Source organism: Podarcis erhardii (genome assembly GCF_964252035.2).
Source record: "Podarcis erhardii genome assembly, chromosome: 2".
Classification (NCBI taxonomy): domain Eukaryota; kingdom Metazoa; phylum Chordata; class Lepidosauria; order Squamata; family Lacertidae; genus Podarcis; species Podarcis erhardii.
In genome coordinates, this window is record NC_138498.1 from 54,678,246 (window position 1) to 54,695,264 (window position 17,019).

The 17,019-nt window shown below is 43.3% G+C and overlaps 1 protein-coding gene across 5 annotated transcripts in view; it reads left to right on the forward strand.

Annotated features, from left to right (window-relative positions):
* Positions 1-17,019, forward strand: part of PPP2R2B (protein phosphatase 2 regulatory subunit Bbeta) — a 254,498-nt gene that overhangs the window by 201,548 nt on the left and 35,931 nt on the right. For all 5 annotated transcript variants that reach the window (XM_081852123.1, XM_081852125.1, XM_081852126.1 and 2 more), the window contains one exon: positions 11,958-12,135. In XM_081852123.1, coding sequence (XP_081708249.1) covers positions 11,958-12,135 — 178 coding nt within the window. The remainder of the gene's footprint in view (positions 1-11,957; positions 12,136-17,019) is intronic.

Genomic DNA, 17,019 nt, shown 5'->3' on the forward strand with positions numbered 1-17,019 from the left:
TCAGAGATTAGCCTGTGCTACTGAACATCTGTGTGGGAAGGCTTCAGAGATGTCAAAGAGAAAAGGAACGCAAGAGGCTAAGGACATCAAACCAAAGGGAAAAGGGCCCTTTTGAAAATTCATGACAGTCGAGAGTTTTTCGTGAAAGCTTCTCTTCAAGAAATGTGAGGACTTTGGTTGATGTTTTTGAGAGGCTCTGAAACACTGCAGGGAGTCCAAGAAGAGAAGTACAATGCCTGAGCTGCGTAATTGCTTGCAGTATTTGGTGTGTGGAAAAGGGAATCCGAATACAATATTCTATTTAATAGGGAAGAGCATAAATTCTGCCTGCCTTGAAGTGGAATGTGGGTCAGCAACAAAATGGTGGGGGCAGCCCATGGCTTCTGGATCATATACGGTGGCAGGGTTTTGACACAGGATTTTATCACCTCAGAATGCATTTGGGTGATCACTTCCATGTTTCTTCCTAATGCATAAATTATTTGTGTGCAGTCTTAAGGGCATTTTCAGTCCAGCAATCCCTCACATGCATTTTACAGTTCTAAAAGGGACTCTACCGAATTTTGTTCTTTCAGCAGTGCAGAGAGAGAGAGAGAGAGAGAATATATTTGAACCTTCTCTTAGATATTTTATCAGAGACCAGCTCCTTGCCTCAGCCTGTCTACAAAATAACTTGGGGGGTGGGGCAAAATGCATCTATCGCACTTTGTTTTGGATTAATTAATCTAATCTAAATGATAGACCAATGTGGTTTAGAACCTGTGTCAGGAATTGAGCATTGTCCTGTGGTGAACATCTTGTCAGCGCAAGCCCTGCAGCCTGCCTGGTGGAACAGTCCCTTCCCCATGCTGTTCTGGGGGTTCTTCCAACATCCCTGAGCCAATTTCAGGGACACATGAGGGGCATGGAGAGAGAAAAGGCAGGAAAGGCCCTGTTGCAAAAGCAGAAACCCTTGTGCACTGATGGGACTCATTAGCAGCCATCACTGGTTCGAGAAGTGAATTGATATTTGTATATGTGCAGGGCTTCTCGGAGATGTCCAGGTGACATTCAGATTTTGAGGTGCATCCAGGGGTTGGCCAGGTTGGCCAGGTTGGCCCCCACTAAGAGCACAGGTCTGAGGGGAGGCATGAAAATCATACCTCTCCACTCTGGCACAGAGTGGCCAGGAGCCCGTCTGCTCCCTGGGCCACTCCTCCACTACTCTGGGCAGCGAGGCAAGGCACACTAGCTTTCTGGGGTGCCTAGACCCCCCACAGCCAGCCAAGGGTGCAAGGGATAGGTGGTGGTGCTAATACAGCTTCTTGCCAACAGCGCAAGGAAGCCTAGGTATGCCACATCTCTGTAATAAAAAAAGGGGTGAGTCAAACATAAGAACAAAATAAGGTGCCCCCACCCCCGTTCAAAAACCAAAAGCTGCTCTCTTGCTTGAAAGTGTCAGTTTGGTCCGATGTGTATAAGAACAAGTTGCAAAACTTATCAAATATCCCAAATTAACAAGGCTCCGTGCCAAATGGCCGGCTTCCATTCGCGATTGCAATTATCATAAATGTCTAAAACACTTCCCTACTCAGAGAGCCTTGTAATGCTATTCTGTATCTTGAATATAGGTAGCCGTGTTGGTCTGCCATAGTCAAAACAAAATTAAAAAATTCCTTCCAGTAGCACCTTAAAGACCAACTAAGTTAGTTCTTGATATGAGCTTTCGTGTGCATGCACACTTCTTCAGATACACTGAAACAGAAGTCACCAGACCCTTCTATATAGTGAGAAGGTGGGGAGGGGTATTACTCAGAAGGGTATTACAAGGGTATTACTCAGAAGGGTATTACACCCTTCTGAGTAATACCCCTCCCCACCTTCTCACTATATAGAAGGGTCTGGTGACTTCTGTTTCAGTGTATCTGAAGAAGTGTGCATGCACACGAAAGCTCATACCAAGAACTAACTTAGTTGGTCTTTAAGGTGCTACTGGAAGGAATTTTTTTATTTTGTTTTGAATATATGGTGTTAACCATCACTGCTACACCATTTTCAGTAAAATGTATTTCTAGAAAAGCTAGGGAACAGCCTTTGAACAGAAGATGTGAAATTTTAGGGGGAGGGATTTTACCAGGCAATATGATTGCATACCTGGGTTAAGTTTGTTATAAAAACTATGTTCACCTTAATGTAGTGGGTAACACTACATGAACACACGTTCATGAATGCACACAATAATGACCGTGATACCAAAAGACAGAATCATTTGAACCAGTTCCCAGGTACAAAGACAAATATACACATGTAACATGCTTGCATAGCATGTGCACATGGAACAATCACAGCTTTTAACTGCAAATGATGTGCAGGACAAGGCCACTTGCATACATTTGGCAGGCAAAAACTGTGACTCGTGGGCATAATGAACATTTTATCCTCATTAATCAGTTTCAAAGTTAGGGAATGAAGAGGTGGCTATACCTGGCTTTCCCCTCTGTAATATTCACCGAACTTTGTCAGTGAGCCATGCCCACCTTGCTCTTGAATAACCCAGGGGGAACGTGGACTGAATGTGTAAGTTGATTCAGAGCAAGGAAGCCAGAGCTGTGCCGGTTTTCCAACTTCCCCTTTAAATTGCATCTCCGTAGACTGTATTGCAAAAGGCCAGTTTGTGACGAAAACAGCAAAATACTGCTGTCCTTCCTTTCTTTACAATCGGTTTTTATTTTATCAGCTGTGGGCGAATATCTGCATGTGCTCTGGTGCTGGGGCAGTTCAGTGTGCCAAGAGCATGCTCTGTAGTGCAGTGGTAATTGAAAAGCTCAACAGGACTCTGCTGGCTGGTCTGTCAAGAACCACTAAGCACCTTCATTAAAGCAAACAACGCTCCCTCTTCTGCTCAGTTTCACCACCTTTCCTGTGTGCTTGGCAACTGTGGCTGCAGTTTGAAAAGGGCATATTGGAAGACTCAATCTATCAACCAAGCTCAGGTGGCTGTTTCCATGTAAACACAAGCTATGCACTCCTTTCCTTGTCCCACAGCCTCAATATACTCCAATCTGCTTTTAACTCCATCTCTCCCTTTATTTCTTTCTGACCTAGAAATGAACTGATCTATAAATGGAAGAATAGATATGCATTATTTTATTGGCCCATGATTGGATCCTCCTTTGTCCTGAACCCCTGGCCTACTGGCAGCAAGTTGGTATGCCAAGTCCAGGGGTCAAGCCATACAAGCAAAGAGCACAGTCCAAAATCCAAAGGACAGGAAACACAGTCCAGGGTCAATCCGTGTAGCCAAGTCTGAAGTCCAGCAGTCAGGATACCGTTGAGAGTCAAACCTGAAGTGCAGGCCCATAGAGGTCCAGGAGCATCCAAGCCAAAGTCCTTCAACATGGGCAGTTGAGCAGACACAACACTTCAGCTCTGCTTCCCTTGTGTACTTTGCATGCTGATTGCAGCATCTGGGCTTGATGAGGCATTCCTCACCTGCTCCAGCTGAGGAATCTCACATCACCTCCAAGAGCTAGCGAGCTTCACCTGGCTAACACCCCAGAGGACAGGATCACACTTCAAAACGACCTTGACAGATTAGAGAACTGGGCCAAAACAAACAAGATGAATTTTAACAGGGAGAAATGTAAAGTATTGCACTTGGGCAAAAAAAATGAGAGGCACAAATACAAGATGGGTGACACCTGGCTTGAGAGCAGTACATGTGAAAAGGATCTAGGAGTCTTGGTTGACCACAAACTTGACATGAGCCAACAGTGTGACGCGGCAGCTAAAAAAGCCAATGCAATTCTGGGCTGCATCAATAGGAGTATAGCATCTAGATCAAGGGAAGTAATAGTGCCACTGTATTCTGCTCTGGTCAGACCTCACCTGGAGTACTGTGTCCAGTTCTGGGCACCACAGTTCAAGAAGGACACTGACAAACTGGAACGTGTCCAGAGGAGGGCAACCAAAATGGTCAAAGGCCTGGAAACGATGCCTTATGAGGAACGGCTAAGGGAGCTGGGCATGTTTAGCCTGGAGAAGAGGAGGTTAAGGGGTGATATGATAGCCATGTTCAAATATATAAAAGGATGTCACATAGAGGAGGGAGAAAGGTTGTTTTCTGCTGCTCCAGAGAAGCGGACACGGAGCAATGGTTCCAAACTACAAGAAAGAAGATTCCACCTAAACATTAGGAAGAACTTCCTGACAGTAAGAGCTGTTCGACAGTGGAATTTGCTGCCAAGGAGTGTGGTGGAGTCTCCTTCTTTGGAGGTCTTTAAGCAGAGGCTTGACAACCATATGTCAGGAATGCTCTGATGGTGTTTCCTGCTTGGCAGGGGGTTGGACTCAATGGCCCTTGTGGTCTCTTCCAACTCTATGATTCTATGATTCTATGACCTGGCCAGCTAGGGAGCTAAGCTGAGGGCCCTTGTCTGCCTCAGCCTCCTAGAGCACCACTCCTGCTACTCCCTACACTTCAGAACCTTCCATATTCATGGAGACAGGGGTCCCTCTGGCTCTGGTGATGGATCCTGCTGCTCTGGTTGCTGTACATTGACCTCCATCCCCTCGCCATCCTCCGTCACCTTGTGAGTACTTCCATCCCCACCCCCTGCTTTCCCTGGTGTGTTCCAGCCCCAGCTACACCCCTCACCGGGATCCTCTTCCTCCTCCCCATCACCAGTCAGTTCATGATATTCAAACTATAAAAGGTGGTGGTTGTTGTCCTAGTTGAATTAACAAAATGAGGAAGCCACGTGAGTTCAAGACAACCAGAACTTTGCAGTTGAAAGTGGCTCAAGGGGCAGGCTCCAGGTGTGTTTATGTGATAAACTGAGCATAGGAGTGCTTCAGCTTGCTGCTAAGTAGAGTTGTAAAACTTGACTTGGTTCAACATGAGCATGCTGACTCTGAATGCTTGCTGATCTCTTAGCTGCACAGCTCACCACACACACTTTAGCTTTGTTGATTCCCAAATAGGGCTTCAGCAGAATGCCCTTGTTCCATTCCGCTATTGTTCCATGGGCTTCCTCAGTCCAGCATCCTGCTGTGCCTTCCTTCCATCATAACATGGGGAGCGATCCTGTGTGGCATAGTAGTTAGAGTGTCTAGTAGTAAGACCAGGGTTCAGATCTTCACACAGCTTACTGAATGACCTTGGACCAGGAATTCTGTTTGAGCCTATCCTATCTGACAGGGTTGTTGTTGTATGGATAAAATGGAGACAGGCTGTGCATGCTTCTGTGGAATCCCGGGGCGGGGGGGGGGGAGGGTGTGGAGAGAGAGGGTGTGGAGAGAGAGAGAGAGAGAGCTGGCTTATGTTTGCTGCAGCTTTCATTTCCTTCAATGTTTTCAAAGGGACCCTGAGGATCATCTAGTCCAACCCCCTGCAATGCAGGAATGTGCAGCTGTCCCATACAGGGATTGAACCTGCAACCTAACCAAGTGAGCTGTCCAGGCTCTGCCCTTTTCAGTTTGCATAAGTGGTTGTACACATAAGGGGTAAAGATTTAGAGGGAAGGTTGCAGCAAGCTGCATATCTACAGAGGAAATGCTGTATAAGTCTTGAAATTAAAACACACACAAAAACAGCAGGTGCCAAAAGTGATGGTCCAGATCTACAAGAGCACACTTAATAATCAACAGTGTGTTTTCTCAGACTGCTGCTGCCATTTTGTTGGAACCTTGAGGGTGTGGAGAGATCACATAGGTATATAGCAGTGGTGGCAAACCTATGGCTCATGTGCCAAAGAGGGCACTCAGAGCCCTCTCTGTGGGCACGCATGCCGTCGCCCCAGCAGGGCCGTAGCTTCTGTGCTGGGGGTAGGGGAGGAGGAGAGGAGAGCTTGTGCACACCCAAAGCCTGTGGCACCAGGGCCTGGCAGCTGAACAGGCATTGACTTTTGATGTGCCAGGCCTCCCGCCAGTCTGTTTTTCCTACTCTGGAGTAAGCCACCTTGAGTTCAGCAGGGCTTAACTCCCAGGTCAGTAAGCATATAAAGATGGTAACCTAAGAAGGGGCTGCCGGGTTTACATGTTCGCTGGGCTTTCCCATGGAAGCCAACAGAGAAATTCATTCCATGGAGGCTGCGATCAAACAGCAGCCAAAGAAACGGCAATAATAATAATAATAATAATAAATTATACCCATCTGGCTGCGTTTATTTATTTATTTATATTTATTTGTATGTGCACACGCAGACAATCATTATTATCTCATATTAAGGAGAGGGTGGTTCTTAGTACAGCCCTCCAGTGTACACTAGTGGCCAAAATTGTGGGACCTTCTGGAAAAAATGTATTTCCGAGGTTTGATGGCTCATAATACCACTTTGTTTTGGAGTAATACCAGTGCTTTTTTTTTCTGTGGGGATGCAGGAGGAAGCATACCCCTAAACATTTTGTGAATTTAATGGGAGAAGAAATTTGCTGTATTTATTTTCCCCAGTTTGAACTGTATTTATTTTTCTCTGGTGGTGATTTCTTGAGTCACAATGAGAGTCACATTTTTTTAAATAGAAAAAAGCACTGAGTTATACCATAAAATTATATATCAATGGAAAGATAATTTAATGAAGAATGTAATGCAGTACCTTTTATGAAGGATTATTTATATCAATAGCAGTCATAAAGAAGAAACTGAAACACACAGAAAAAAATGAGGTATACAGGTTAAATTGCCATGTTGGCACTTGCGATAAATAAGTGGGTTTTGGGTTGCAGTTTGGGCACTCGGTCTCTAAAAGGTTTGCCATCACTGGTATATAGGAACCAGAAACTGCCTTATATTGAGTCAAAGCAATGCTCCAATTAGCTCATAATTGTCTCTGCACTGCTCTCCAGGGTTTCAGGCAAGAGTGTCCCTCAGTCCTACCTGGAGATGCCAGGGATTAAACCGGGAATCTTGTGGATGCAAAGCCCTTCTCCATGAGTCTTTCCCATCTGATCATTTCCCTCCCTTTCACCTGGGTAACAGTTGGTTGGATACCATCAGACAAATTGGTGACAGCAATAAGCCTGTTCACGTATTTTGTTCACTTCTATGATTATAGTATTTCTGATGTGGAGGACTTGCAGAGGGAAACAGCAAGCAACAAAAGACAGGGAAAGAAATGACACTAGGGTTGAATGTGTGAGTTTAGAAGGAAGGAGAATGCCTGGGGGAAGCAGAGGCTTGTAATTAGATTGCAAGTTTATCTTTATGCAGGAAGGTGTCTCCTCTCACTTCATAGGAATGGCCCAATAAGGCAAAGGCACAGGGAGCGTGAAATTGTAAGCCTACCATGATAATGGTCCTTGATGAATATTCTGTCTGCAAAATATTAATCCCCAGGCAGCACTGGCCGGTTATTCCTACTGTTGACAGCATAGGCAATGCCTTCTAGAAAGAGAAAGAGAAAGAGGAGGGGAGGAAAAGACATAGAAGAGGAAGGCTTAGCACCTAGAGCTCCATTTGAAGTTGGCGCTCACTATCTCACAGCATTCACACACCCCCAATGCTGCCCAGATATTCTGTCTAGGCAGGTGATGTTTTAATAATTTAATAAAATGGTTCTGTTGAACATGACAGGAGGGGGTATCAGCTGCTGTACCCTGAGCCACATAGGCTTGCTGAGTTCATGACTGCACAGGAATAAATTGGGCTCTCTCTACTCATGTTAATGGGGTCAAGATAAAGCTCAATAGGAGCTTGATCAACGGCATCTGATGGCATTCAGATCAATGTCTACATCTATTGCCACATGGTTAAAAAAAGAATGCACTCTCACATGTTATTCCAACGTGTAAAAATACATTTAGAGGTGGGTTAAACGTGACAGCACATAAAACCGGGTAGTTTCAAGAGAAGGCCCACGAACCTAGTGAGATTTGAGAAGCAGCTTTGAAGTTCACTGGGCTTTTCTCTTTCTCTGTTGTCATTCTCATACTGCATTTACATCACTCAGTTTTAAAATGCAGGATACAGCGTTTCAGAGGAAAATACTGCTACATCTCACAGAAAAGCCACACGGAGTCATAAGTGTTATGTATAAAACAGAAAAAGGAAACACAAATTAGATGACTGGGCCAAAGTCGCACAGCAGATATTGTGAGCAGATTCCTCCATGCAGAGCAGCACATTCACCTTGCGATTCTTCCTTTCTGCTAACTATGCTTTTTACACCGCAGTGATTTGAGAGGACTACTTTTGAATACTGAAAGCGAGTCTCTCTCTATAAAGTACAAGGACAAAGCATGTCTGACTAAGCATTTGTTTCAACTGGGAATATAGCCCCCCTCAAGGAACGTGTTTTAAAAACTCAGACAAAACTCAGACAAAAAGTACAGTCATACCTCATATTACATCCGCTTCATGTTACGTTCTTTCAGGTTATGTCCTGCAGTGACCCGGAAGTACCGGAAAGGGTTACTTCCAGGTTTCGCTGCTCACACATGTGCAGAAGTGCAATATGACGTCACACGCATGCGCAGAAGCGGGGAATGCACATGCACAGACGCACCGCTGTGGGTTGCGCTCTTTCCATGTTGCGAATGGGCCTCCAGAACGGATCAGAGGTATCACTGTATTAAAACAGCTAGAGTTTGTACACAAATGGCCTTTCAAAATTCTCCATCCTATGTGGAGCAGGGTGGGATGGGGTGGGGGAAGGAATTTCAAAAAATTTCCCCTGGGGAACATTTTCCCCTGCTGCAACATTTTTGTGAGGGTAGGGTGCCAGTATCACAGTTTCTTTCATTCCACCCCCCCCCCCCAACAGTTTTTGGGAGGGTGTGGCTGCTGCTATGAGTAGCAGCAGAAGCAACTGTGTTAGCAGCCTGGCCACTATTTTGAATCCTCCACAGTGTGTCCTGGACCTAAGATGGGGTGGGGTTGTGGAAAAAATAGCTACTATAAAAAATAAGGGAATTTGTGAAGTAGGTTTTGTGTACTAGGAAGTGAGGGAGAAAAGGGGCGCCCTCACAATTTCTCAGGAAAAATGTCTTCTGGGAAATTTCAGCTTAGCTCTAAAAAGAACAACAGCAGTTATCCTGATGCGATTCCCTCTTTCTTTCCTGGGATGCTTTCAATTTGGGGTTAATTGCTGCCTGAAGAAATGCAATTCTGATAGGCACAAAGAGGAAGGCCATATCCCCTTGCCTTCTGAACCACACCCACCACTGAACCGTGGCAGAAAGCGAATTTTACAGTGCAAAAGAGGATTAGTGCTCCATTAACTTTGGAAGGAGGAAAAATCCTCACCAGATGAGAAGAAAGGGGTTGGAAACTGCATGTGGAGGCATGTGATCACTCGCATGCCATCTGCATGGAAGTAGTATTTTGTGCTTCATCACTATATCTATATATATATCTATATCTATCTGTCTATCTATCTATCTATCTATCTATATATATTACACACACACACACACACACACACACACACACGAAAACGAAAGATTGGCATTTTCATTCCCCCTTCTGAAAACACAAAATAATTTAAATTGTTAGTTGGTTTATTTTATTTGACAGCCTGTGTAGGGTCTTGATTTGGTTTGTTACACTGAATTACCCTTTCATAATGGGCATATAGATACTGCCCCCAGGTTACTCTTGTAATTGAATAAAGAATATATTTAAGGAGCTGTCTGTGTTGGTTAAGAACGTCGTGACTGTACTAGTTAAGAGAAGGGTGGCTCAAGTAGAAACCTAATAGTAAAAGAGCTATGTGCTAAGTTTTAATTGCTATCTTAAAAGCATCCATTTACTTGTGACCATCATGGACTAGACAGGTCTGAGATCCATTTCGCACGTTCTCTTCAGTGCAGTTTCAGAATGGAAGGGAATAGGTAATGGGTGGATGGGGGCTTAGAAATCAGGGCGCATAAAGGAGAAAATCAGGGCGCATAAAATTGCTGATCATGCTGATCATGGTGTTTTCCTGATGCAGATAAGAAGACATCACCCTGCCATTCGCGTATCACGGTTTGTAGGGCAAGGTCTAGTTCCACTCACCCACATGTACATTTTGTTGTAAAAATGTAACACTCCTACCCTGCCAATTTTTAGGTGTAAATAGGGCAGATGCATGAATGAACTATTGTTGCTGCTCCCATTGCATCCCATTTGTGAGCTCTGATACCCTCCCCATCCCCACCTCTTTCTGCATAGCTCCATCCCTTTCCCACCCTAGGATGCATTTCCTTGCATTATGCTAGAGTGGACTGGGCCTTCATTTATGAAGTCTTGAATATATTTTAGAATATTTGAACACCACAACTGGAAGATGGGACCAATTATACACTCCCAGCTACAACAAATGGATGGTGGTTTTGACCATCAGGCGTATTGGTTGGTTGCTTGTTAAACATTACCATGGTCTCATAAAGACCAGGAAACACCATCTAATCCTGACTACACACTTTATAATAATAATTTGTTATTTATACCCCATCCATCTGGTTTCCCCAGCCATTCTGAACAGCTCCCAACATAATTGATGATAATAATAATAATAATTAAAAACAATAAAACATAAGACATAAAAAACTTCCCTAAACAGGGCTGCCTTTAGATGTTTTCTAAAAGTCAGATAGTTGTTTATTTCCTTGACATCTGATGGGAGGGTATTCCACAGGGTGGGCGCCACTACGAAGAAGGCCCTCTGCCTGGTTCCCTGTAACCTCACTTCTCGCAGTGAGGGAACTGCCAGAAGGCCCTCAGAGCTGGACCTCAGTGTCCAATGTCCTTTGCACCTGTTGGACCATTTAGATTTTCTGTTCCCAGTAACATGCCCTCCCTTGTAGAATTCTGATTATTCTTATGTAGAGTAAATGCATAACAAAGATGCCAATATAAACTGTACTTGTGGACTGGCTCATTTACCACTGTGATTACTGCGGTTGAGCCAATTTGTCCACCCTACTCATTGATTGATTGATTCTTCCTAATTGTGGGAAACTCTGGGTTTTGTTTTTTTGAGTGAACAGTAGTAAGAAAACCAAATAAAACACACCTTTCCCACTTAACTTCACAGGGCTAAGTAAAAATCTTATGGCAAAGCCCTTAATTTTGATGTTTGTTTGTTTCTAGGGAAATCTGATATGACCATAGAACCCTTTAACTTCTGAAAATCATCACGTTTCTCTTGACAGCCTCAATGGCTGCTTTCTCCCTGCAGTCTCTGGGCAAAATGCTGGGCCATGTCCCCAGATGGCTGCGCCAAGTCCTTCAACAGCAAACGATGCATCATTGAATGTGTCAGGCTGAATTAGAAAGCAGGCTCATCACATTAATCTCAGACTCTGAGCTGGCAGTTCCTATGTTCTAGTGTCACTTGATCCTGGCTGTCATATCCCCGTCTCCACCTCCACAGCCATGGGAAATCTCCCCAGGCAGCATACAGACAATAATGCACAGTAATGAAATTGCTGGAGGAAATACTGCATTGGCATTGGCTGCCATTGGCTGACACCTTTCTATTAAAGTTTCCTTATATAGTTGAAGGTTCATTGACTGATATCTTATTGGAGTATACTTAAGAAGCATTGGAGTGGGGAAACTTATGCCATGTGCTTTTGTGTTATGTTGTTATACCCACCCCAGTTCTTCTACGTGATGGGAAGAAGGAAATAAAGGTTGCTCACAGGGCATGGAATCTCTACGAACCTTAATATTTATTTATTTGTGGGATTTGTACTTCACCCTTTAGTCACAAAGGCTCTCAAACATCTTACAAAAACCAGTACTAAGATGGTCCCGGTCCTTAGTCTCACAATCTAAAAAGAGATGACACATGAGGAAAGGGGAAGGGGGAGTAGGAGGAAAAAGCAAGTTCAAATTCTTAATGTTGCTGTTCTTCTAACCCAGCATAAGAACCCAGTTCTAATAACCATATCTGTTGCTTACAGAAAAGTGTTTGCAGTATATGATATTTTCTTTGATGATAGACTATTTTTTCTCATTGATTAACCCCTTTTGTTTCTTGTCTTGACAGGTACCCGTGCTAAGGCCCATGGACTTAATGGTGGAGGCAACTCCCAGGAGAGTATTCGCAAATGCACACACATATCACATCAACTCCATATCTGTGAACAGTGACTATGAAACTTACATGTCAGCGGATGACTTGAGGATAAACTTGTGGAACTTTGAAATAACCAATCAAAGTTTTAGTATCCTTTGCTGCGTGAATCTGGCTGGAGTTGCCATCCAATCAGAAGAGAGCCCTGTTCTGAGAAGGCACCGCTTGCTTGAACCTCAAGTTTGCACCTCTTGAATGGTTGGTTTGTTGTGTCCTTAAAGTGCATTTTACAACTGTACTTGTCTCAGTCCCCCACCTGCCTTTAGCCTGCAGACAAATGTTTACTCAGAAGTGAGGCAAACCCTGAGCACCTTATAAAAAGTTCTACATGTGCCCAAGACCTTCTTTACTGACTGACCTTATGGCATTTGTATGATACGCCATAACCTAAAGTTCTCTCGGTAGCTTACAAACAATTAGAAAAACAAACAATACAAAGTAAAACTTGAAACTATTTTCGTCAGCTGTAGCCATTCAGTATGAAGGAAATGTCTTCCTTCCCTCTCAGTTTAGCTAGGTAAATTGTGGACTGCTTCCCTCTGGTAACTGCATTGGAGAAATGGGGTGGGAGAGTCTTAAGGTCTTTGCAAGAGAGTAAAGAAGGGGAATATGAAGGACAACAAAAACACCTGGAACTAGTATTGCCTGAGTTAAGAAATGACAGAAGAGGGTGGCAAGCATATTTCTCCAAAGCATTTTCTGTAGGTAAAGTGGTTTACTGGGGGTTGCTGTGATAAAAAGAATGGGTGCTGCAGTAGACCGCCGTTTGAGTTCATATTCTTACCCCTTAGAGTATAGAGTTATATTGAGAGTTCAGAGAATTCTGTGTTTCTGGTACAAGTTTCCAAATGGATAATGCGGTGACCTTGCATATACAGAGTTGCCAGAGCTGTGTGGGAAGATGCCATTGGGACACAACTCTCATGTGTGGTATTGATAGTATCACCCAGGGAAAGGACTGTAGTTCCACTGTAGAGCATCTGGTTTACGTGCAGAAGGCCCCATGTTCAATCCCCAGCATCTCCTGGTAGGAGCCACTGCTAATCAGTGTAGACAGTAGTGAGCTGAATGGCCCAGTGGTCTGTCTCTGTATAAAGCAGCTTTGGTTTGTTCCTGTTTTCATTAGCTTATCAGATAAAGCTATAATCCTAAAGACACCATTGATTTCAGTAAGACTAGTGTCCCAAGAAATGCATTGAAGATCTGGGTGCTAGGCTGCAGCCTCTACACAGGGATGGAGAAATTAGTCTGTTTCTGATCTGGGTCAATTTAGCCTGTGTTCGTTCGTTCATCTTCAAACCATCTGTGACAGTTTTTTGTCTTTTTTAAAAAAAATAGAGATTCTGATACAACCTTTAAAAAAATGTGTATTTTATCTACTGGTAGCCATTCTAAACATATTTTATCCCAAAATATTTGGTAGTAGTTGTCATTTACATATTTTGGTACATTGTTTGAGTTGAGATTTGTTGCTGCAAAATTGGGAAAAGTGTAAAATTCAAAAAATAATCAGGCTACGGGAGTTAAATATTAGGTCAATTTTCCTTTAAAATGCAGACCAAATAACATTCTCCTCTGACCATGTAGCATGTTCCGCTGAAATGTGGAAAACTTACTATAGTTTAATCAAGGCTTGCAGCCAACAGTGCATGCATAAGAGAGAAGGGGGAAAGAAGGAAGAGTGAAGAAAGTGTGTGAATTGGAGGAAGGGAGAAAGGTGTCAGATGGGCAGAGGGAGAGGAATAGAGGGAGGTTGAGGGTCAGGATTTGGGGATAGGATGATAGGGAAGAATCAGGATTTGTGCAGGGAAGAGACAAAGACTGACAACAGGCAACATTGGGGAGAGCATTCTGCCATGGTCTTTTGCAGGTATTATATGTATATATATTTATCTACACCCCCCCCAATGGCTACAGGCTTTATTGTGTCTGTACAACTGTATGTAAATCTAAAACTAAAGGTAAACAGAGTGAGATTTCTAGCCTTCCTCTTCCTTTTATTTTCATTTTTAAAAGTGATCCTCCTTTTGAAAAAATTACCATGCAGTTTATCTCTTGACCCCCGTGTTACCTTTGCGGTGACCACACTGAGGGCTTTGCCAGTGTTCAAAACTCCCCTTGTTCTAGGCACATTTTGAAACAGGGAATTTCATGAGCAGTTTCTGAGTTCTGGGCACAGTACTATGCCTAAGATTTCAGATTAAAACTGCAGGGTGGAAGGAAAGGAGGACCTTTTTCTGCCTCCCCACTTCCAGCCACTCTCTGAAGACCGGGGAAGGCACCGTCTTAAGAATATTGGAGGAGTGCGTAGAGGACTAGACCATGTGAAAAATGAACAGTTAATTCATTTTCAGATTTTTATTATTGTTATAAAAAAACTACACCTAGACATTCCATTGTTGTGCACATAACTTAGGTTTAAGGTACCATTTAGCTCCTAGCTTTCATATCTCAGTTTCTAACGCTGGGTTCTGCTTCCCTTAGATCTAAATGCAGCTCAGCTCAGCTGGTCATTATTGCAAGGTGCTGCTTTCCAGCTCGGTTGACAAATTGTTGAATTTTGCTTACAGGATCAGCATGGGAGGAAGGCAATTGCAAGGTGTAATTTAGAAGACAGGTGTCTTTAGGGAGCATGTGGAGAAGAAATATTAATAGGTAGCTTTCATTGCATGCTACAGATATGTGACAGGCTGCTGGAACCAGGCATGCAAATGAGGCCGTGCCAGTCACCTTTATAAAGCCACAACTGGAATAAGAATAATAGGACTTGTGGCAATAATTACATCAGGTGTGCCCAAAACATCGCTAGAATACCATATATTGCTCTCTCAAACAATGTTGCTCTCAAGTAAGCAGATAAAATGTAGGTTTCCTTTACCAGCCATGGGGGGCAGGGAGGAAGCACCCAGTGCTTGGTTTGTACATAAGTGCAGACTGAGTTTGTGTGTGCATTTTTTAATTTTCCTCTTCTAGACAATGTGCTGAGGATTTGCCTGATAACTATTGTTAAGTTATTGTTCTTAATCTCTTCCTCAGAAGCCACAGTACGGTCAGGCTATGAGGCAGCCATGAGTGTGTCATTTTAGGCGTTGAAAGAATTTTTGCAAATTTATTCAGTGAGGGGTCTTAAAAATATGTTTTGGGTGTGAGGAATTCAAATCTGCTGTTACTTCGGACAACATTTAGTTTGGTAAAGCTACGTTTGATTAAAAAGCATAGAAAATGTTTTCAGAAAACCAAAGAATTTTAATTTTACCTTATGAAGATGTCAGATAATGCCTAATAATAATAATAATAATAATAATAATAATATAACTGCAAATGCTTGGCAGCCATTTTTAATTATTTCTATGCAATTTTACACACATTTCACTTATGAAGCAAAACTATATTAATTTAACCAAAATATCTTTTGAATCCCAAGTCCTGTCACAACTTTTTAGAACCCCTCATTTTTGGAAGTTGAAAGTTGAAAAATTCAGCACACCCTGATCCAGCAGTAGTTGTGGTGAAAAGAAGCCAAAGGGATGATAAGAGTTGCCAGGGAACAGTTGGAAAGGATGAACTAAAAGGCACCCAGCTTTTAACTAGGATGCGAGGTCTAATTTTCATGGCCCCGGGTGCCTCTTGAAATATTGGTAGGATGGGGGTGTAAGTATGCACTTGAAGCAGTCGTGATTTCACCATGCCAAGTCAGAGATCTGGGAACGTGGTGTGCTTTTGTTTGAACTGTGCAGTTTGAAGCCTGCTATGATTCGGTTGCTATAATAGACCTTTTCTGTAACAGTGGGATGTTGGCTTAGCCTGGATGCAAAACGCTTCACCTTTCCCTTTCGCAATCCTGCAGTTTAGTCTGCAGCCTCCCTTTCTCGCCTGAACTGCTTTTAACCACAACACCTCACATTTCACTTGGGTCCCTTCAGGGGAAATATAAATATACTCATCCACATTGTAAAGCAGGGGTAGCTAACCCAGGACTCTGCAGATGCTGCTGAGCCACAACTCCCATCACCCCTGCCCATTGGCCATGCTGGCTGGGGCTGATGGGAGTTGGAGTCCAGTAACATCTGGAGGGCCACAGCTTCTTCATCCCTGCTATAAAAAGATGATGATGCATCCAGAGAGACATGCAAATACAGCATTGACCCAAAGGAACCAATTAAGCATTTTGATCTATCCTTTCATTTATTACTTGCACTTTGTTTAGCAGTCTCCCACTGCAGAATTTTCAGTTGGCAGGTTCTGCAGGGTTTTCAGAAACCCTGCTTTAAACCTATTACACAACCTGTGTAATTTTGGGTCAGCTGAAGATATGTCCCATCTAGCACACACAAGTAAGTTGACATTCTGAGGTAGTTGAATATTATAACATGGCATGCTTTCTCATAGGCAGACAGCACTGCTGTTCATTTCTTGTGGCACTGCAACCTGCATCAGCCAACAGTGGGTTGCTGTGAGTTTAAATATATGCTAAAAACAGCCTTAAAAGGGATTGTTGTTAAAAGAAAGCCATACTAAAAACTGAGAAAATCTTGTCTTTTTGACAGCGGGCTGTTGTGGTTGCTTTCTTCTCAATAGAGCTGGCAATGATGTGCTTAACAGACATGATCCATTAGTTCATTATTTTTCTCCTTGAGAGTTCCCTTTTTGTCACAGTTAGTGTGATCCACCAAACCCAGTTTTGGCCCTCTATCCATTCTGAGTGAGAGTTATGGGGAAACCTTGGGTCTTGTGTTTTTGCAAAAGCTTGTGGACCTGTGCAGCATTTCATTCTTGCAAAGGATTGTAACAATCCACACCATCAACATGGTATATTTTAAATGAAGGAAGCCTTCTGGTCTGTCGGTGAGCCATAGATGGAACCTGTCAGCATGTGACGAATCCTGTCCCATCCTGAAAGTGTCTCCCTGGTTATTACAGATTTGAGTGTATAGATGCCTACTTGAATTCAGTGCACTGGAGAACAGTGGACAGT